The sequence below is a fragment of the Rhamphochromis longiceps genome, linkage group LG18, assembly GCF_057381845.1.
Source record: "Rhamphochromis longiceps isolate RC_006_pf linkage group LG18, R_longiceps_female_GT1.1, whole genome shotgun sequence".
Lineage (NCBI taxonomy): Eukaryota > Metazoa > Chordata > Actinopteri > Cichliformes > Cichlidae > Rhamphochromis > Rhamphochromis longiceps.
The window spans coordinates 26,226,904-26,249,639 of record NC_140574.1 but is presented as its reverse complement, the minus strand read 5'-3'; the positions used below and the strand labels follow the sequence as shown (position 1 = coordinate 26,249,639).

The following is a 22,736-nucleotide window of genomic DNA, read 5'->3' as shown; positions in this document are numbered from 1 at the left end:
TTGCACTTTTACACATCCAGCCCACATGTGCTATACATCCATTCCACATCAGCACTGACGACACATCCATAATGGATCTTTAAATGAGGCTACAACCTGAAAACAGTGGAAGCAGGGGAAGCTCCGTCTACCAGCATTAAAAATCTGCATCAGACCAAAACCAAACTGGTTAACACTAGTTAAAAACAAACTAATCACAACATTAACAGCTGGAATTTAATGCCTACAAATATGAAAGCATGAAAGCACAAAAACAATATACTAGCTTAGAGTTTGTGTTGTTTCATATCTATTATGCCAGCAGTAAGACGCATATAAATCTTCTAACTCTTGGCAAGAAAGTATATTTCCAAAAATATCCCTAATGTAATAGCTGAATTATTCCTTTAATGGGTGCACGATAAAACTTATTCTGAATCCTTGTTTGTGGCCCTTTCTTTGTAAATAATCCTGATATTTTTTATTCTGAAATTCTTAAAAGGTTTGTTCAAAAGCTCGGGGGCTGAGCACTTAGGTTTGTGGTTAATGTAACCTTTACTTTTTAATCTAAATGCTTGCCATTGGAAAACACTAATGCAGGAACTATTTTTATTTCTTTACCTCTGAAAGAAAATCGGTCGAGGATGGTGAAGAGCTTTGAATCAAACTGAAGTGAAATGAAGTAGAAACTTTTTCAAACTCATCTTAAGGACAAATTGAACCTAAAATCAAAACCTGCCTTAGCAAATCTGAGCCAAGAAAAAAAAAAAAAAAAAAAACCTCTTTCTGCTTCATACTCACCCCAAAGGTGCCCTGGACTGCCTCCAGTAACAGTACGCCACATATTTAACACCCAGATGCAGAGTATTTTCTCGTTCAGAAGGTTTTAAAAGTCACACCAGATGCTCACTATTTAACCCAGGGAGTTAACTCTTGCTGGGATATGATCCAGAATAGTGTCTCCTTCACACACACACACACACACACACACACACACACACACACACACACACACACACACACACACACACACACACACACACACACACACTTTTCCCTGCAGGCAGGTAAAACACACAGTGCAGCTTTGGCATATTAAATTACTGCTACAACAAACTCCAGACCATAAACAGCTTTTAAACTCTAAAACAAGAGCCCAAAGAAAAAGGCTGAGTTGTAAAGGGGTCGTTTTCAAAGGCTGAATATGAACACAAAGTAGCCAATACCAGAGCCTGTGATGCCTGATCGCTCAGTAACAGAATGGCAGCCTGGAGACAATAAAGCTGTGTCTAAAAATTGACCAATAACATTGCAAAATCAATGTTTAAGCTCAAAGAAACCCTATGGAGGATGCAAAAAACAACAACAAAAAAACAACAACTAATAATGAAACCAGCGCCTTGAGCACATTTTTAAGCTTTGCCACATAAAGTGAAAAAGAAAAACCACCAACCAAAAAAAAATCAAACAAAAAAAACAAGCTTATTTCCCACAAAATTGCAGCATGATACATCATAATGTGAATGACAGTAGGGCGGTGATAGCTGTAGTATGCTCAGCACCTCATCTCACAATCAAAACTGCATCAGGTACCTCGTTCACATTCATTCTGAGTGACAGCATCGGAGCAAATTGTGTCTGGCTTTAATCTTGGGAGCAACGTGTCTGGTGAATCCTGATGAAGCTGCGTCTTTGCTACAAGCTCTTTAGAAGCTCGTCTAATCAAAGCTGCTCCATGCTGCTAGCCTGCGGCTCCACTCTCGACAGCCCTCGGGGGGATTAAAGCTGATTTCCCTTTTGGCCAGAGTCACACTTGTGAGGGTCCAACTTGCTCTGGCGCAGGGTGAGAGTACTATCCTTGTCACTGACACTTTGCTTACTGTTGTTTGATGCTGGGCATGTCTCTGCGGCACCCTGGCTCATCTATCACAGTAACTGTGAATGGCATATGGGGACAGCAGAGAAACAGAGGAAGGCTACTCCCAGCCTCCCCCTTCTTTCACTATATACTTAGTAATCTGCGCTAACGCTGTTCCCTGAATGGAGACCTTGTGTTCTGAGGCTCCAGATGGGCAAAAACAACACAGCGCACACTCTCCAGTGGGATTGAGCTGAAAACTATAAAACAAGCTAGGAAGACTGTGAGGACATTTCTGATTTTGTGCAAAACGAGACTCAAATGTAAATGTTTTGATAGCACAGTATTTGACTGTCAAACTATCAGCGCTAAATAATTAACACTGTATTGTTGATTTTCTCCTTTCTTAAGCAATTTTCAGGTGCTTTAAATCCATAAAACTACACCAAAATCTTGGTAAAAACACTTATTTTAATTGCACATTGTGTATGTACAGCACAGTCTTGGACAACAAACCACACACTTGATGTAAACCAATCCAGCTGACAATGGATACAGGCCTGTTTTGTGGCAAGGAAATAGTACAAAACATCAAATGGAGGCGCTTAACTACACAGTTTATTTGCCTCGTACTCCATATAGTTTGGTTGTCTGGCACTGAAAGTTTGCAGGGCAGTGAGTATCCTGGTCACATCGGCACTGGACAGTTTGAGTCTGTGGCGGAGCAGGCAGGCGAACAGATCCACGTGAGGGGCCCCCGGAGGCGAGAGGCGGTTGACCCTGTAGCGCAGCTCCACCAGCTGCAGCAGGGCCGAGTCCTGCGATCCCTGAGTGTACGGGTAGTCTATCTGCAGAATCAAGTCCTGGATCGCCTCGGGGTCAAAGTGCACGCTGTAACCGAACAGCTGCATGCTGTTCACCTTCATGTAGCCGATGTTGTTGGAAGGCTCCACTTCCTCCAGAGACTCATAGTACAGTGTCATGTTCCTGTTTCCTCCTGTCACTCCCACAGGGTCCCTGATATTACTCCTCAGGTAGAAATGAACTGTCTCAAAAAAGCTCTTCCATCTGTTTCCCAGAGTCAACGTCCAATTATAGCAGTCCAAGGGGATATCCAGCTTGGTCCGCTCCCAGTCGGGGTATCCGTGCTGACCTATCGGCATGGTCCAGCTCTCCGAATGGCTGCCCCCAAAGGGATTCACAAACAGCGACAGTGCTGGCTCAAAAGTGCTGTTTCTGGTGAGGCAAAATTGTAGCGTGAGTCCGAGGAGCATATGAACACGGTTGGACTTGACCCGGTTGCTCTTGAGCGTGAGCAGCATTCTTTTCCTCCACGAGGGATCAAACCAAGTGTTTACACGCACGTCGTTGCTCACAAACACAGCATGCAGGGCGATGCGCGGGTCACGCCGCTGGAGCAGGTAGCGCAGCTCCAAATCCTGCAGATCTCTGTCGCTCTCCAAACCCAGATAGGGGTCAGTGGGGTCAGGCACGGCTGACCGGCATACTCCCTGGGTCAGCGTGAAGCCGGGGTTACAGCTGGAACATCGAGTTCGGTTCTCTGTGGAACATGAGGCACAGCGGGGACCGTCACCCACCGAGCAGGGGATCAGACCCTGGCAAGGTGGATGGTTGTAGGGGCAGGAGCAGCTGCGGCTCTCATCGCTGTAAACACCAACCTGATTGTTCTCGCTGCAGTACAAGACGGAGAGAGCGTAGCTCAGCCAGAACTGCAGAGGCCTGAAGGAGAGACAACAAGTGTTTCAGTACAGCTTCAGGGATACTGCTGTATTGGTTATTATATAATAACTCATTTGTCTTTGTCACTTTTCATCTTTTTCATGTTTTTGTGATTATACAACAAAGAAAATGTTTTGCCTAAGAAGATTAATCAAGCTTTGCACAAACAATGTGTTGTTTTGATGTGCGGCAAAAAACAATTTGAGCCAAACTCGGGCTCAGCTGGAGTCATAACAGAAAATCAGATCAAAATGAATATTGTAATTTGCTGAATTCTCATTCTGTGGTGCAGCCACTACTCTTATTTCTATCTCAAGCTTAGACTACTTTTAGAAATATAGCCACATAGGAACGCTTTTCAAAGAGCCCTATTATGTGTCTCACAGCATGAATTTGGAGATTTTATTATGTAGAATCAATAATGTCTTAAAAAAAGATTCTGTGAAACTGAACAAATCTTTGCAAGTAAGTGACAAATCCAATAATAAAAGGCTGTGATCTTCAGGTCTTTGGGGGGCACGGCATCAAAAAAGCGAGGAAAAGCTCTAAAGATGATTCAGTGAACACAGTTCATTACTGCATCAAAATTCAATTCGATTTTATTTATAAAGCACCAAATCACAACAGCAGTCGCCTCAATGCACCTCAATGTAAGGTAAAGACTCTACAATAATAGAGAGAAAACCCCAATAATCAAATGACTCCTTATTTGCAAGCACCTGGCAACAGCGGGAAGGAAAAACTCCCTTTCAACTTGAAGACATCTGCAGGAGAAACAGGCTCAGGGAGGCCAGGACCAGTTGAGAGTATACAAGTAATAACTCTATCGTGCAATAAAAGTCATATATTAACAAGGTCAAGGGACCAAGGACAGAAGTCGGACAATTTCAGCCTGAACAGGTAACCGGCTAGTCCTTCACGCTCAACACATGTACAGCAGCAAGCAGATAGCCATGCTAACGCGTCATTAGGTAAAGACACAATGAGGAGGTGGTGACCGTCACACAGCTGAACATGAACATTTCAAAGAAGCAAACAAAGGCAAAGTGGATAAAGCTAAAGCTGTCTTGAATTCTGAGTCAGCCGCAAGCTAGCAGCCTCGATATGAGCATAGGATCAATGCAGTTATTAGGAAAACTACAGAGACGAGTGAAAAAGAGAAAAGGGTTGATTTCCTCCTATCTTGTGATGTTATAAAGTAAATATGACCTTCTTCTACAAAGGAGAGTTACCACCTGGCATTTAATGAGCCCACAGTTCAAAAGTTGAAGAGGTTCACTGGTGATCGTGGCACAGGTGACTTGCGCATCTGTGAAACTGCCGTTACTGCTGAGCAATATATGCAGCCGTCTTTTCCAGGGACTGTCTTGCTGATTTTAGCACGATAATACCAAACTCCATTCCTAATGTTGCTATAAAAATTGTCTGTGTGCTGAAGCGAGATCTTCTGGAGCATTAAGAAATGAAACAATTAAATGTTGTTTCAGCAGCAGGGACACAGTTTACCTGGCTTCAAATTGAACAATGACAAAAAAAAAAAATTATTTTCTAAAACCTTTGTACCATTTTCAGATAAATGTAGGTTTTTAATGATTTTCAATGCTTGTGTTTTTATTTAAATTTTAACAGCATCCTGCTACTAACTTTTTGAAAACAGTGTAATTAAATTGAATGAGAGGACGCATACACACACACCAAGAAAAATGATCTTCCCGGTTATCCTAAACTACTATTGAATTTCTTTTTTACGAGCAGAAGGAGTCTGATAAAGAGTGTAATTGGATTGTGGACTGAGGAGACAGTGTCTGTGTTTGAGTAGTACACTGATGGATCGTGTCATTTAGTTAATTTCCCTGCCAGAAATAGCTATCAACACAGAGTGTTCATAGGAGAGGCATAAATCTGACTGGAGTTATGACCAACGTGGTCTCTGATAGGGCTGCTCGAATAGACCGTCCAAGTGGCAGTGCTGCTGATACAGCAGCTGTAACAGTAAAAAGAAAATATAGGAATTATATATAAGCAAACTATATTACTGTCCACGGGTTCTGATAAAAAAAAAAGAAAAGAAATGAGATGACATGAGAGGTTTAAAGACGCTGGATTGATTGTGATGTAGTTTGAACCTGCCGACAGTGAAACGTGGCCGTTTGGCCAGCTGGGATTCCGTTCGTCTTTCTGAGGCTGGAACAGAGAAGCCGCTTCCCTCCTGTCAGCACTTTTCACCTTACTCCACGACTACTTTTCCCTCAAGTGCCTTCTAATAAGTACCGTCTCGCTCTGCTGCTTTCTTTCACTGCCTGGTGCATAAATCATTTTCACAATTATAAGTTTTGGGGAGCACCTTGGCTTAACGGGCAGCAGCATGAATACTCCTCCCTCATGTTCCTTGCTTGCTTCTTACCTGGGCCTCTGCTGGATCATTTTGGGTTGTTTTCGGCACCTCTTGCTAAGGCTGAAGAGCTTGTTAGCGGTGCGGTGCGCTCTGGTGAGAAGCTGGTTGCTACTGGTCTCCAGCTGCCTGTATCGCTGTAGGAGGTTGGCATCCATCCTCCACAAGTGCTCCACGACAGATGTGTTTACAGCGAAATGGGTTGGCAGGTTCCCAACGAAGCTTTGGAACTCCTCTGGTAGGAAGGAGAACATGAATAAGTAAACTTTGCCTGTGGCCATAAACCGCAGGGTGACAATATTAAAAAAAAAACAAACAAAAAAAAAAAAAACGACACAAACGCATCCATTCCTCATTGTTTGTCCCTGAAAATCAAACAACCCAAAAAGGAGAAATAACAGCTGCAAAGCGCGGCGTGTTTTGATCTTTTATGCCTCTTTTTTTCAGGAGGGAACAAATGATTTTCATATTCTATGTCACACCTGTTGTCAGAATAAGTCACTGTATACCTTTAAGGCAACAAGTCTTATTAGAGAAATTGCTGTTTCTGACATTATTAATATGAAAGGGAGACATTTTGCCGCGTTAACGAGAAACGAGCGGTGCCCCTGATTAAACTTCTTTGACATTTTTTGATGCCGGAGGAAACTTATATCATGAACTGTGTCACCTCTCAGTAGTACAAAAAAACGACGCAGTGCATCCTCTCTGCCATTCTCTTTATACGCCCTTTCTAATCTCAAATACACAAAGAGACACAAACCCAGTGCACTCAGTGTCGACATCACAGGCAACAAAGCTGCGCTATAACTTTCTTCAAACATCTGAATAACCTACAGCACTGCAGTGTTTTGTGCTGTGATACAGTGGGCTCTGTTTTTAAAGCCGCTGCTGATTTTGTGCCGACGTATATCTGTGTAACTGCAGGGTAAGTGTCAGTCAAAGCTGCTAACTTCCTCTGCGATGGTTTTGTGTTTACGGTAATTACAGTCTGAAAAAGAAAGCAATAGCACATTATTACGTGCTTGGACAGAGGCCAGGTTTTGTGCAATAGCTTGTTCATTTGTTTATGTAGATAATTTTTTATGAGTGTTTTTGTGCACAGAGCTGAGAAAAATGTTTGTTCGAATCAAGCAGTTCAGTGATTTCAGGTTTTATAGGCTGTTTTCCCATTGTGTCTAAATGGACGCAAGATGAGTGTCTCCCCAAAGGGAATTACTGGCATTATTTTAAAGATAAAATTTATGAAAATTGTACAATGAAGTAATTTAATAGGAAACAATCAGCCTGGCTCTGTCTAAAAGTATTAGTATCTGTTTTAAGGACCTCTGCAGGTCACCAGTCAAATAATATCTTGTTTTTTGCGTTAAAACAACATGTAGTGGATTTAGAGGGTCGCTTGTGAGACTATTCCTAGACTAAAAAAAATACAAATCATGTTTGATATTTCCTGTACATGTTTTTATGTTCACAGCACTTTGATGAGAACAGATGGATTTAAAAGAAAAATCACTAAGAGCAGCCCTAAGCAACTTGAGAGCATCAAAGCTGTCATTTGATTTGACACAATGACTGACAGGTCTCTTGATTTGAAGTCTGGCAGCTGTCAGAGTTTGACAGCTAAGAAAGCATTCTGAACATAAAACAAGACTTTTGTTTTAAGACTAAACTTTAAAGTGTTTTGTTCTTGAGGAAAAAAAAAAGACCTTAGTCCCAAAGCACGTACTTTTGAGGAGGATTTTAAAAGCCACTGTTCCACCCGTGTGTTTTCTTTTTCTTTTTTTTGTGAAAGCACTTTTCAAGCTGACATTTTCAAGTCCCATTTTGAAGGAATTTCTGACTCACCAGATTCCTCAAACTCCTTGTAGGTCAGCCTCCAGGCGTCTCTGATGCGCAGCAGGTTGTTTTCCAGAGTGGCCAGGTCAGAGCGAGGACAGTTACACTGTGGGAAGTCCACGCTGCAGTCACACCAGCAGTCACTGTTCTTGCAAACAAACTGGCCCTCAGATTTGCAGCCAACGTAGTTGAGAGCTGCCTGAATGAAGCGGCTCCGCAAATAGCCTGGAAGGATGACCTGCAGCCCTGCGGAGCACCACAGACGAGACACACGAGGGAAAAAATTAATAAACTATTAAACATGTGAAAGAGCGGCTGATTCATCCTCATAGAAAAAGCAGTCTGAGTAGCAAAAGTGAAAACATTTGAACACGTCTTGTTAGTTGCTGTAGTTTACTGTTGTCTAAAAATGATTAATCTTACATACATAATCCTGCGCTGTACTTCCAAGATAAACAAATATGTATTAATCCACCATTTAAAGCAGTCCTCTAGCCTGTTTGACTCAGCCTTTTCAGACGTTTACTTACTACTAGAAAGGAACAATTAAAAAAAATGATAAAAAAATAATAAAGTAGTTCTGTATTTTCAAAGATTTATAGCTTTAGTATTAAACAGTGGATTATTGTAGATTGCAGGAAGGAAGTTGGAATGAACAAATATGCGAATGTCTTTTTTAATGGTTATGTTGATGCAGCCTTGCATCATATGTATACCCGGAGCAAGAGGCAGGGTACACCTGGAACAGGATAGGCTCTCCCGCTACCCTGATTAGGATAACCTGAAGACAGCGGATGGATATGCTGATGTAGCCTTCATTAAAGCATTAAAGCAATTTTCACAGTGTGGGAAATAAGCTTCATGGATCTCTCAGGAACATTTAGTAGCTATAAATAAAATAAATAAATAATTGAAATAATAACTACTGTAGCTATTTAGCTTAGCTTAGGGAGGCGATAACAAGCTTGGCTATATGTAAAAACCTCCACTACTGGCACCTAATCGTTGTCTCATTACTAACGATCGGTCATTTTCGACCGGCACACCAAAAAAGTACAAATGTTGAATAAAACATGCTAAATTGTATGCAGACTAATACAACTTATTTTATGTGCCGAAATCCTTTTTTTTTTTTTTTTTTTTTAAACATGGAGTCTTAGATCAGTCTGATCAAATTAACTATATTTTTCTGAAAAAAAAAAGAAAACATGAGGGTTAATCACAAATGACTATTCTGCAAACTGTTTGAAGTCTAGATGAATCACATGATGACCACAAATTCTGACTTCACCCTAACTCAAAGGCTCTGACTAATCCTAGATGGCTACCCAGGCGAGTGAAGCCTAGAATTTCCACTAGTGACCAGTCAGCAATGATAAAGTGATTCACAACAAGCGAATCGCTTTCTGTGTGGACAGCTCTTAACTGTCTGCAAAATGTGCATCAGCATCTTTAAATTCAAATGATCATGAATCAATGAAGCTTTCTAACGTGTGTTTAGCAGTGCGATGGCTGCAGTTACAGCCACACAGTGGTAATGTCTACCAAACATTAGTGTTACAATAGAGACTTACGCATAACACTACACTTTCATTTTAATGTCTTTAAATACAGGATTTAATTTAGAGGGTAATAAAGAATTGGTTTTGGTTTAGAATTAATTTACTTGTACAATCGCATAATACTGTATTCTAAAATAAGTGCGCACGTTGTAGTTTACACTGTTATGTGTATGATTTACTCTTTGTTTTCTGAGTGACCTCAGTGGCAGCTGCTCCCACTCCCTTGGTTGATGAGCTAAGAGGCGGAGCAAGCCTATATGAGACCTGCAAATTGGGTCATACCACAACTCTGGATCATGGGGGGGAAATGGAATTAGGGGTTTTTGTGTTCTACCCCTTTGTGTTTATGTGGGCTGATTTAAGTTTCCCCTTTGACTTGTTTAGGGAGTTCAGTTTGTTTGAGTTAGTAGTATTGTTGTCAGCTTTTAAGTAGAGTTCTGTTACTTTGACCTCTTTTATGGGCCCAAGATTTAGATTTTTCTGTATAATTTAACCAAGTTTGTTTTTGGGTAAATTTAAAAAAAACTTGTTTTTGGACTTTAACCTGTGCTTGACTTTCCTTCACTGCTCGGTCCATCACAAGCAGTGAAAGTGAGCGTGTTTCAGTTTTTTAGTGTAGTTTTGGTGCTTAAACCCAACCAAACAGCAAGTAAAACTGAAGTAAACACTGAATAAAAGTGACATTTAAAGCACTTCCACATGATACTTCAGTTCCAGTCTTCTGATTAACAAAGACCATTTGATCTGCCCGCTCATCTAGACTTTGTTCTTTTAAGTGGAAACGTTCCTGCATGTCGTTACATGATTCAATCAAATGGAAGGGACAAATGTCCAATACGATTATTTAGTTGGAGGACTTGGTGGTCATTATCATGGTTAGAGTTAGTCAGTCGGGGAACCCTTGGATATTCTGCTGATTTTTTCTCTGCTCTTTCCAACTGGAATGCAAGATAACCGGGTAAATACTTTGTATTCTGTCTGAGCTAATAAAAGGTTAATTAGTTTTGTGATTGCATTTCAGCAAATACCCTCTTTCAGTCTTCAGACAGTTTACCTACATGTAGCCAAAGCCCGCTCAAATTTTATTGAACCAACAGAACGTGCTCTGCAGATGAACTACTGGCTCCCAAATCAATCTTAAGGTTAAAATTTACCCTGCAGCTGAATCTTGTTTTCAGGACTGTGAACCAACACGGAGCTGACTGTGTCCAGATTGTCATAGTTGCTGCATCCGAGCGGCCCGGTTCTTGTTTCAGTCACCTGGAAGCACATGAAGAGAAAACAGTGTTATGAACGCTCGCTCTGTCAGCAGTCGCCCCCGTTTTCACCCCTCCATCTGCGTTAATAGGTAGAAAACAACTGATAATCTTGGTTCTGCATGGATTACTTGAATATTTTCTTTTTCTAAAGAAAGGTCAAAAGAACATAAAAATCCTCATCAAAGATGCATTTTATGTCTTAAAAGAGCTTGGTATTCAATGAGTCACGGTGAAGTAACACTGAAAAGGTCTTCAATTAGAAAGCTTTCTCTCCTCACACAGAATAATTTGTTCTGATGTGAGGGAAGGAAATCAACTTCCCTCTGACTGAAAAACTTTAAACTGACTCACTTCTCTGCATCTCTAACAGTAAACAATCCCAATGTTAAAGCTAGAAATTCAAAAACACATACACGCATATCGGGTATTTATATCTTGTGGGGACCAGTGTTGGTCAGGTTACTTGAAAAAAGTAATCAGTAACTAATTACTGATTACTTCCCCCAAAAAGTAATCCCGTTACTTTACTGATTACTTATTTTCAAAAGTAATTAATTACTTAGTTACTTGGTTACTTTTTAAAAACACGATTTACAACCTGAATAGGTGATAAAGCGATAGCTCTTTCAGCCCAATTCTACTTTTTCTACATAATCCATCATACAAAATGTAATCAAATGGAAAAGTCTCCTTTTTTAAAACTTGTTTTATTAGTTTTAATCTTTTAACTTTATGCATCAAGCAAAAATAAAATTATATGCACCATTCTCTGACTTGAATAAATTAGTTTAACATTTAAACCTATTTTCTGCACGTTCCAGCACATAAAATAATTGTTTTTTTTGTGTTTACACTCAGTCTTTCAAATAAATGCAAGTAAAACACAGCAGAAAATAAATAAAATCAAAGACTCAGCAGCCCTTTTGCTCTATTTTCACCTGTAAAGCAGGACTGTGGTAGGCGGAGGTTTACCCTGGTGCAGGTGTGCTGCAGCGGTGTGGAAGAATCCGCGAGTTTCTCTGTGAATTTCCCATTATGTCATAGCGCACTCGGTGCTTGCTTGGAAGTTTAGGGGGTTTTTTTCGCTGTAAAAAGACGTTTTCTTCCCACGCACAACGGACACTAATGTTTTTGTCACTTTTTATGGAATCAAACTCAAAGTAAGGTCAGTACTTCCACGCTTTAAACGCTGCACGCTCATACTCTCTCCCACAATCGATATATTATCCATTGTTGATCTGCACACAGCTGTTTTCACGAATGTCGCACTTGCTTACGTCACTGTCATAAGACATTCTCGCAAAAAAAAAATCACGGTTTTAGTAACGCAGTAACGCAGCGTTCCTACGGGAAAGTAACGGTAATCTAATTACCGTTTTTGCAATAGTAATCCCTTACTTTACTCGTTACTTGAAAAAAATAATCGGATTACTGCCCATCTCTGGTGGGGACATCTAATTGACATAATGCTTTCCCTAGCCCCTTACCCCAACCCTAACCATGAAAAATGAATGCCTAACCATAACCCTAAACCTATAACTCAACTGTAACCCTGTCACTAAAACCACATTTTGAATCTCAAAAATGCCTTCAAACTTGCAGGGACCAGGATTTTGGTCCCCATAAGTATAGTAAACTTCCTATTTTTGGTCCCCACAAAGTTAGGAATACACACACACACGCACACACACCTTCCCATTTCTCACCGAATTTCTGTTACCATCTGTGATTTTAATGCACGGCTATTTATCTCATAAAATCTAGTGTTCATCTTCTTCTGCTCTCCTCTCTTTCTCTCACACTGATCTTCAGTCTGCCTAAACTCCACGCCTGCTGCAAAATGGCAAATGAATTTATGTCAGCCTGGCTGAAAATTAATGGAATGATATCTTTAATCCATCAAGCTGATGCATAACCAGAGGAATGCACTCTCATTTTGGGAGGGCACTTGTCTTCATCAGTGGCTACTCACTTTAGCATCTACATTTGCCCCTTGGGCTGATTAATGCGCACACCCTAATAGCCACTTCAGACGATAAAATGGATGATTGGTGTTTCATACAACAGGACACACAACCGCCCCTCGCTTCGCTCCCCTCTTTAAAGCTTGCCACAGAGTGCGGGGTAACTTAGAAAGCCTGCTTCGTGCAATACTGCTTGAAGAGTCACTTAATTAGGGTGTTATAGGTGGTCAGCTATAAACAGTCAGACGCTTCATTTTTCAAAATCTGCTGTTCCCGTTTTCCTCGCATGCTGAGAGATTTTCATGATAATAAACCACTGGTGAGGGGAAAAAACAGGAAAAACAAATTTGAAAGACTTAGTGCTACCCTGCAGTCACAACAGGTGAATCTCCTAAGTGTCAGGCCAATTCTGTAAATAAGCATTCGCTCTTAATCCTACCTGATTAAATAAGTTATGGGAGAAAAGTCCCTGAGCTGGTATTAAAGGATTTATTAGTGTAAGTTGTCTTCAAGTTGAGTTAGCCAAATGTCCTGAAACTTTCTTCTGCAAATGTGTCAGTAATCCTAAGAAACATCTGCAAGTTGATATTTAATTTTATATTATTTCATACTTTCATAACAATGCTTCATCTGTGGTGAATTTAACTCCATTATATTTATTTTAACCATTTAATTTTTACCTTTAATCGTGATCATATATTAAAATACAGCAGCAAGGAAACTGATCAAAAACTAAGTAATTATTCTGTTGTTGAGAATAGAATAGAATAGAATAGCCTTTTATTGTCATTGTACATGTATAACAAATTGTAACTTGTTTTCTACGATTTTAGCAACACAGTACCTAATGAAATCAAATGATTTAGAGAATCTGGAGAAATCTCTGTGTGCAAGAAACAAGGCCCGAAATCAGTATTGGATACCTGTAACCTTTAGGCCTGCAGGCTGCACTGCACTAACAACAGGCCTGATTTTGCCATGGAAATCACTGCATGGGCTCAGGACCGATTCAAGGAAACACTGTCTGTGAACACAGTTCATTGTGCCATCCACAAATGCAGGTTAAAGCTCCATCAAACAGACAAAGACACAAAATGAGAACACAATCCAGAAATGTAGCCATCATGTATTCAATTCAATGTTATTTATATAGTGCCAAAACACAATAACAGTTGCCTCAAGGTGCTTTATATTGTAAGGTAAAATCCCTACAATTACACAAAGGAAACAGAAAACGCCAACAATCATATGACCCCTTATGAAGAAGTGCTTTGGCGACAGTGGAAAGGAAGAACTCCCTTTTAACAGGAAGAAATCTCCAGTAGAACCTGGCTCAGGGAGCGGCGGCCGTCTGCCACGACCTGTGTGGTCAGACGACTCAACACAGGAAATTATTTTTGGAAAACATGGATGCCGCATCATCACTGAAGAGGAGAGGGCTTGCACATCCGGAAAGATGCCATCAGTGTTTAAAAGGTATACGCTAGTTTTAGAACAACATATGCTTCCACCCAGATGATGTCTTTTTCAGGGAAGGCCTTACATATTTCAGCAAGACAATGCTAAACCACATACTGCATTTGTTACAGCAGCATGGCTTCACAGTAGAAGAGTCCAGGTCCTGAACTGGCCGACCTGCAGTCCAGACCTCTCCAGCTAAAAACATCTGGCATTCATAATGAGCTAATATTTTTCTTAAAATGATACATTTTTCTCAATTTAAACATCTGACATGTTTTCTATGTTCTATCATGAATAAAATGCGGGTTTGAGAGATTTGCATATAATAGCATTCTGTTTTTTCTTTCCATTTTAAAGAGACTCCAAACTTTTTGTTTGTTTGCATTCAGCATGTCTAAGATCATGTAGGCATGTAAGCATATGCTACAAATGACTAGGTCAAAGTGGAAATACTACAACACGGGGTTACATGGATATTGTAACTTAAAAGGAAACTAAAGAAAAAAAACACCGCCTTAAAACCCCCCAGTATTTCACTGGTCCATACTGACCCACGCCGGGTCAATTTAAGCCAGGCGACGAAGACAGAAGTTATTTTCTTTCTCCCCAAAGTCATTCCCCGAAGCCACGTTCACTTTAACAGAAACCAAAAACCCACCCAGCCCGACTCCCAGCTTCATATCAGGCTTTCCCTCATGCAAATGCTTGAGGCTAACAAACCGCAAGGCAGGAGAACAACACGGCTACCTTCAGGCAGTGAATGTCTGGCGTTTCATTTCCCAGCAGATTGCTGCTGTATTTACAATTTCCCTCCTTCAACATACCCGTATGGCAGTGGATGCGATTTGGAGGTGGTGTAGCCTCCGCAGGGTGCTCTCTCTGTCTGTGAAGTAGGAAGCAGCCAGCTGGTGGAGAGTTTCCAGGGTCACGGTCCCTGTAGTATTTGAGTTCCTGTTGCTGCCCCGGCTGCCCTCGCCCCCTGAGGGCGAAGACTCCTGGCTGAGCTTCCTTTTGTCCACAAATATTGTCAAAGACTCCTCCCCTGGTAACATTTAGGCAGAGGGATGAGAGGTTCATTAGCTCCAGCAGAACGCCACTAATCACCTTTCATTAGTATCTTTTCAGACTAGATAGAAAAGCACAGTAGTCATTAAGTACTGTGGGGGAACTGATGGTTTGGATGATTAGAGGAAAAGGCACAGGCAAGGTCTCTGCATCTATTAAACTCCTGGTGAATAAAGAGAGCTCACTCACCGTCGTTAATCAAATTTCCTTAATTATTTCAATTATTTTAATTATGATGGAAAAAAATGACTTGGAAAACAAAATCAGGTTAGCGCCGGGCTGTTCTTAGATGAATTCTATATAACGGTCAAATCACCAGCAGTGAGAAGAAAAAAAGACACGTTTGATTAAGTATAAGATTTATAGATTCACGTGCACTTTGGAAAGTCAGCCCTGACAATGAAAACTGCAGTCTTTTTGTGATGCCGTTGAACTTCCTACCCTAGTAGTTAATTTCTTTCTGCAACTCACCTCATCTTCCTCCTTTTATATTTTCCCAGGTCTTTCTCTCCTATACTATCTGAACAACGTTCACCAGAGAACAGATTTGAAAATAGCTGCATTCACTACTGAGTCAAGAGGACATTAATAAATTCTTTTACTTTCCCTCAAAAGCGTCTCAGATTTGAGCCAGATGAGGAATGAGTGCCTTTTGAAGGGAGCTGCAGGTGCTCTTCAGCGAACCTTAACAACATGCCGTAACTGTCACAGCAGGTCTGAGTCACTTTATCTGTACTTACTTTATTGGCACTGTTCTCCAACTGTTTCCTCACCACTAGCGCTCGAAAAGCATCACTCCGTGCGGCCTGACCTTTGTAAATTTGAAAGCTTCTGTGATAATTCGTATTTAAACTTGCAGGGAAATAAAGCTCTTCGAATTAAATTTAATTAAACTGTCAGCGCAGCTGAACCTCTGTAAGGAGAGTACACTGTCAGTGTATATGAATATGCCCACCTCCAGTCAAACAAGGATCAATACAAATTTTCCTTATAATAAGCCAGACTGTTAGTCTTTCTTATTTCCCTACAGGTGGGATTATATGTGCCTCAGAAGAGCCACGCCAGTTTAACCTGCCCTCACCTCCCCCATATAAAATATTCAATCATTCATCTGATTCTGTTTCTGCTCATGTCTGGTTTCCAACCAGGCAGCTGTCCTCACATATGAAGATATTAAAAAGATGTTAAAAGATGTGGCTAAAAAGCCCTGTGAAAATGTGGCATCTTATCTCATCTTATGCTCTTAAAAATCATCTAGAAAGATGATGAGCATTTTTCTTTTTCCAAAATGACACAAAACTGTTGCGTTGTTAAATCACATGTTTACGTTTTCTGATCTGACCCTGCTTTGGTGAAGGCTAATAATCGTTTTCACCCAGTTTGGTCTGCTGACATCGTCTTAACTCTGAACACTGCTATAGCCGAGTATTACAGCAGCAGTTATATGAAACGAGTCACACTGATCAAGCATCCCTTGTGGCAGGTGGTTATCAAAACTCTTACATGTGATGATTGCAAAAATAACAAGCAAACAGTCTTATGCTTTGAAGATCCACATTTTGTTGATGCATCTATCCACTCTGACCTCTGAGACAATGCATCCTGCAGACCACAGTGCTGCCAAAAAAAAAAATCTAATAACACAGTTCACCTGAACTTGAACTCATTCAGTTTTTGAGCGATGTAGCTGATGTTTGTAGGTGGTAAAGGTGACTCTGGGTGAAACTGACGTCTGGTACATGAAGTGTTGATAGTGTTTATTTTATCAGGAAGCTTCTATATTGCCTTTTAGGAGGACCATTTGCTCAGTATAAACTGGGTTTCAGTCTATCTGACAAGAACTTCTCAAAGCACTGGGAATTGTGACTTGTGTGACGTTGTTATACATCAACAACACTTTGCGACTATTGCATCTTTGTGGGTGGGTTTCATGACGAATTTCTAATAATTTTGTAGACACTAACAGACAGAGTGCATGGCCAGTGTTGGTTTTCGACCAGTTGCTGTATTTTGGGGCGTAAGAGAAAACTGCCAGCTACTGTTTTTTAGCCAAATACTTCCCTCAAATCAGTGCCGTTCATTTACAGCATGCTCTGTGATAGCAGTTAGCTTAAGAAAAGAAGAGAAAAACTAATTGCTTATAAATGACAGCATTTCACAGCAGTGACAAACCTCTGTTCACGGAACCGTGCCGGTTTGGCAGCTAAACAAAAATATCATATCTGTCGTTCTCCCGCCTACCACAAATCACTTGTTGTACGCTAATCTGGGGCGATTTGATTCCTTTTTGTACGCCAAAAAACACTGATCCAGAAAAATCATTACATGCTTTGTTGATTCAAAAGCAGCAGACAGTAAAAAATCAGTGCCCCATATGCTAGAAAAAAAAATGAACAAAAATCACATTAGAGGCTATGTGGATCAGGCTCGCTTTGAAGCTCAGACTACTCTACTGTACCTCCCAGAGTGGCGGAGAGGAGAAAGTGGGTGCCGTATTTCTTGATTAGACTCTCTGTAATCATCTGAAGGGTTGGTCTCCTCCCCAACTGCCGGATGGCGTGCACAAAGTCAGGGTCGAGGGGCAAAGCCAAACCCCTGCCGCCACCAAAATTGTCCAGCTTCTCCACAGCCAGGCTGTTCACCTTCCATCGACCAAATTCCCTAGAAACACCACACACACACACACACACACACACACACACACAGGTTTGCTCACTCTGTTAAGGTCTTTAATTGTGTGTAAGGCCCCGGGCTGCTATTTAACAAGCTGCGTTGAGAGGAAAGCAATATTTGAAAGTGTGTTACCCTCACTGAGGCACACGCTGCTGTATACTTATGGCTCACATACATGGTGGACACAGAGGAAGCAGTAACGCCAAGCGATGAAGCTGTAATGCTCAGCGGAGCTTAACAATATGCCTCTGATGTACAAGAAACTACCCTGAAAAACCTTTTTTCTATTTTTTTTACTTAAGGGATTATACGGCAAGTAGTGATTGAATGTTTATCGATTGTCAGATTTTTACCAGGCAATTGTAAAAAAGGATGTTATATAAGACAGCTGTTTCTTTCTTCTTTCTTTTGGCCTTAAATGCTCTCATTTGAAACTCATGTAACAGTATTTATTATATAAGAGTGGATACATTATATAGATTGTAGCAGTATTACAACAATCGGTTCTGCTACTAGCACTGGGTTTAGCAGCTATGATTTAACCATTCAATCAGCACTTTAATAGAGCACCGCTCTATTAGAGCTCTGCCAACTTGCTAACTAGTTTTAATGCACTTTTAATCCAAGCAAGGAGGTTTATTTTTCTGTTTATTTATTTATTTATTTATTTTTTATGGCAACCCGAGGCCTTAGGCTGTGGACAGCAGACTGTTAGTGGATTTAAAAAACAAGACATAGTGTGCACATTTGTCTTAATCTTTGGACATAAGTTGCTGGCGGTACAGCAAATATATTTGGAGTGCAAATATATCACTGATCTCAACAGATTAGCAGCACTCATTCTCAGAACCATGATAAAGTAAAAAATAATAGACCAGGCTGACAAAAAAATTAAAATATGAATAGATAGCTTTTCAACCTGCCTATTTGTTAAATCTTAAAAGCTTGGAGATTACTCTGGTTCAAAAGTAATAGTAATGCAGCACAGATTTATCCTCATGTTCATCCGAAAATCAAACGTGTGGATACCCTCCCCCGTGTATAAGTGCACCAAGTTGAGAATCACTGTTACAGTTGACCGATGTCAGCTTTGAGTAACCTGCGCCTGGGTACAACAAAACTCGTTGGGTTCCAAAGTGGCAACCCCCACAGCATCAGGAAAGGTGCAAAAAAAGAGAAAAAAATAAAGAAAATAAAGCCCCACGACATCAGCTGCCATGATTTGTCACCCCGTGCCCTTTAGACACGAGCCTCGCTGAACTCTAGATACTCACAAACCCTCGCTCTCCATTCCCCACAGCCCCTCCCTCTGCAGCGTCAGTTAACATCCACCTCTCCCACGGTGCTTGCCTGCTGCTCTGTGTACCTCCCTCTCCTTCTGGGAGGTCATCAAATCACTGCCATGAGAAAAATGATCGGCAAAGAAATAATTGGGGGAACCGGGACTGTGTGGAGTGTGTCATTACGGCCAATCATCGTAACGAGGGGACAGGATGAGTGTCTGTCTCTGGTGGACAGATGGATATTGCAGATCTAGCCCAGGGTTAGCCTACAGCTACTCCATCAGCATGCACTGGTGGAAAAACAGAAGCGCTGTAGGAATGGGCTGGCTTATGTAAACGTGGAGGCTTACTGTACGCATAGAAAGCAATCAGAAAGTGATGAAAACACTTTATTGGGGGGTGGGGGGGTTGAAACTATACAGGAGCAGCTGTATGGGGGGGAGCTAGCTGACAGCGTAATCGCATGCTTTGCTTCCACATGACTGACAGCCACGTGAGCTTTAGTATGGTGTGCAGCTATTACAGAGGTCAGAGCAGAACTGCAATTTAAATCCCCCGGCACTTTAACACAGCACACCTATAGAAAATATGAAGTGTCTACAGCATTGTAGGGAGTGCATAAAATACAGTTATTATAAAAAAAATGCCTTCAGTGTTCCCACAGTTTATTAAATGCCCTCCCTTATCTCTAAACCATTAAATAAGTCACATTAGGCAGAGAGGATGAAAACTGCTTTAAAAAGACTCTCCTGTCAGTTATCATCTTGTTACAGCAGGTTTTTATCTCAGTTAGAGTCATCCTTAAAATCCTTAATCCCTAATCCTAAAACCAGCCTTTGGCTTAAAATATGTGAGCAAGGCATCTGAGAGGATACAGGGCTGACTGCTGTAGGGTGAAAGATCCTTAAGAGGTGAGATGTCAGCCAGCCATTACCAGTGATGAGTGCCTTTCCAGTCCAAGCTGTCTGCTTCTTTGATACTTTTTTAATGATTTCCAGTAATTACTGGAAACAAGGAGGCTCAAGTCAGAGGACTCTTGGGACATTGTCACACCGGGTCCATTGAAAAAACACAGGTGTCACGACGAGATAAACACTTGTTTATCTCGTCGTAAGAAATAATCTTAAAGATTTCTGGGAAAAGATAATGGAGCGATTGATTTATAGCACAGCTAAAGATGCACACAAAGTCTTTCCTTCACTTTGCTAAACCCTTGGCGATTTTCTTCTTCTTTTTGCCACAGAAATGAAAATTTCTTCTCAAACCGACCCCGCAGGACTGCAGGGACAGTGACAAAATATCAACACACACGGGTCCTCCACACGAATTATAAACACAAAATATAATTCAGACCTTTTTACTGCACGTCTGCAACTCAAACCCCCGAGCCATGAAGGGAATGATCGATAAATACCTAAAAGTTAAATCAGAGCAGAAATATATTGCTTTAGGAAAAGTTTCTGGAAAGGCAGCAAAGTGCAGCTGGCAGATACTGCAGGAAGTCCCTGAAGGGATGAAGCTCGACTGTCCACGCACAATCCATGGCATTAACTCTTGCTGCAGGGGTCATTTAGAAACACCAGCAACAGCAAAAAGCACCAGGTTAAAAAGAAGAAGATAATAAAGAAACAAAGCAAAAGAAAGGAATAAATGCCTGCTGTTATTCAGATGACAGATGAGCTTTCAGCAGGAAAGGGCCCTCTGCATGCTTACAGCAGTTCTTCTGATTTGCTCATCAGCTTGCAACTAATTTGGTGCAGGTGCGGTACCTGTGAGAGCAATCCTGAGAGTGTGCAGGATTGCATTCCACACACACTACAGCAGCTGCTGTCACCGATAAGTTGCTCTCTTGCTGAAATTGCTCATCAGTAAAATTATCCAGTAACACGTCTGGAATGAAAAAAAAAATGGCAAGTAGCCTACTTATAATCCATACCTGAAACTCTCTCACACACAAAACATTACACGCGTTAAACACACACACTTCTCACCTATAGATCTTGTATCTGGTGCTGAAGCCCTGCTGGTACCTCTCCGCAGCCTCTGTGTACTCCAGGGACTGCTGGAAGGGGCCCTTATCCGACAGCAGCCAGCCCAGGGAGCCGGGGGAGCCGTCGCCTCGTCCGGCGGCTGCGGCTCCAGTGGCAGTGGCGGCCCTGGAGGTCCAGCAACAGCACCAGCAGAGCCAGAGGCTGAGAGCTGCCCCCTCCCATAGCAGAGACAGCCGCTTATGACTGATTCTCTGACAGCTCATGCTTCACCCAGCGACACCTCATTCTCTCCAGACTGAGAGGAGAGGACAGATAATCAGGGCTGAAAAGTAGCGCGTCACGCTGATCTGGAGGTTTGTCGGAAAAATTATTTCAAAGCAGTGATACCTCAGAGTTAATGAACAAGAAATAATAGCAATTAAACGTTTTTCCTTCTCCTCCTCCTTCTGCCGAAGACACACTCACCTGATTTGCAATAAGAACCAAAAGGATGCGCCCGAAGATGAACTCCTGCGATCTCGCCACAGCCAAGAATAAAAGCTCTCCGAATCAGCGATCCGACACAATGAATGAATTCGTAATGTGTCCTCTCTTCACAGAGAGCTACTCCAACTTGGGTATTTTTCTGCTCCCGCCCAACTTTTTCTCTCTCTTTTCTTTTCTTTTTTTCTTTTATTTCGGAAGACGTTGCTCCAGCATCCGCGCATCCATCCGCTCCTCGGTGAGAAGTTGAAGCGGCGGAGGCGGTGAGACGGCGGAGTTCATTGCGAGGACGTCCGTGCGGTCACAGATAGTTCCAGAGGTTGAACAGGGGGGGCAGATTTAAACAGAGTGAGTGGGACACCCTGTAGCTCTGTTTGATCGCTAAATTGTCTGTTTAAAAAGATTTAAAAGAAAAAAACAAATCTTGACAGACGCTGTAGGCGCTTATATCTCCTCTTTGCTGTGTGTGAGCTGGTGGATGAATGAGTGCCTGCTTCAACAAAGAGACCTTTTCTTCCCTATTTTTTTTCCAAGAGAGATAGCAAGAGGGCGAGCAAGTGCATCATGATGAGGCTGGCAGGGTAATATATACAGTATGATCACTGAGTGTACTTAAGTTTGGAGATGAGTGGAGTGATGATGCATCAGGACTGCATCCATCACTCACCATTATCTTCACTTTATTCATTATTATTTCCCATCACAGCTTGTCTCTCCCTGGGTGAATATTGCCCATTAAAGGTCTTTAACGGAGTCTGATAATAGGCTAATTATCTCGCGGTGTTTCTTTTGTCCCCCCCTTACTAGTTCTGTGCCACAGCTTCAGGGCCTGCAGCTTGCATGACTAAATGGCACGCACACTTGCACGTTGCTGGATTTGCCGGGGAGAATAATTACAGGCTATTATCGGGGAGCAGGTTTCTTGGGTTGTGTGATTCAGGTTCAGGGGTGCACTCGCTATTCCACACCAAGCGTCATAATTTTGAAAATAAAAAATAAAAAATACAGCTTCTCCAACAAAAATGGATGTTTCATTTCCAGAAGAAGGAGAGGAAATGTTCGACCTGTGGCTTGCAAAATAATTGTATTTTGAATGTTCAAACCATTTGCGAATGAACGTGAGTGTTATGTATTTAGTAAAATCAGTTTATAGTTTGTGGCACTACTTTCTGTTATTGAGTGTAGAACAC

The 22,736-nt window shown here is 41.4% G+C and overlaps 1 protein-coding gene across 2 annotated transcripts; it reads right to left on the bottom strand.

Annotated features, from left to right (window-relative positions):
- Positions 1–2,300: 2,300 nt before the first annotated feature.
- Positions 2,301–22,008, bottom strand: LOC146648468 (BMP/retinoic acid-inducible neural-specific protein 3-like). Of its 2 annotated transcripts, none has more exons than XM_085389987.1 (8): positions 21,529–22,008; positions 21,064–21,410; positions 17,575–17,777; positions 14,876–15,093; positions 10,522–10,627; positions 7,815–8,051; positions 5,982–6,204; positions 2,301–3,577 (listed from the first exon to the last, which is right to left on the bottom strand). In XM_085389987.1, the coding sequence occupies exons 2-8, from the start codon at positions 21,324–21,326 to the stop codon at positions 2,443–2,445; spliced, it is 2,385 nt and encodes a 794-aa protein (XP_085246113.1). In that variant the 5' UTR covers positions 21,327–21,410; positions 21,529–22,008; the 3' UTR covers positions 2,301–2,442. The 2 variants fall into 2 exon arrangements, with proteins under 2 accessions (XP_085246113.1, XP_085246114.1); XM_085389988.1 differs by having other exon boundaries at positions 21,064–21,358.
- Positions 22,009–22,736: the final 728 nt, after the last annotated feature.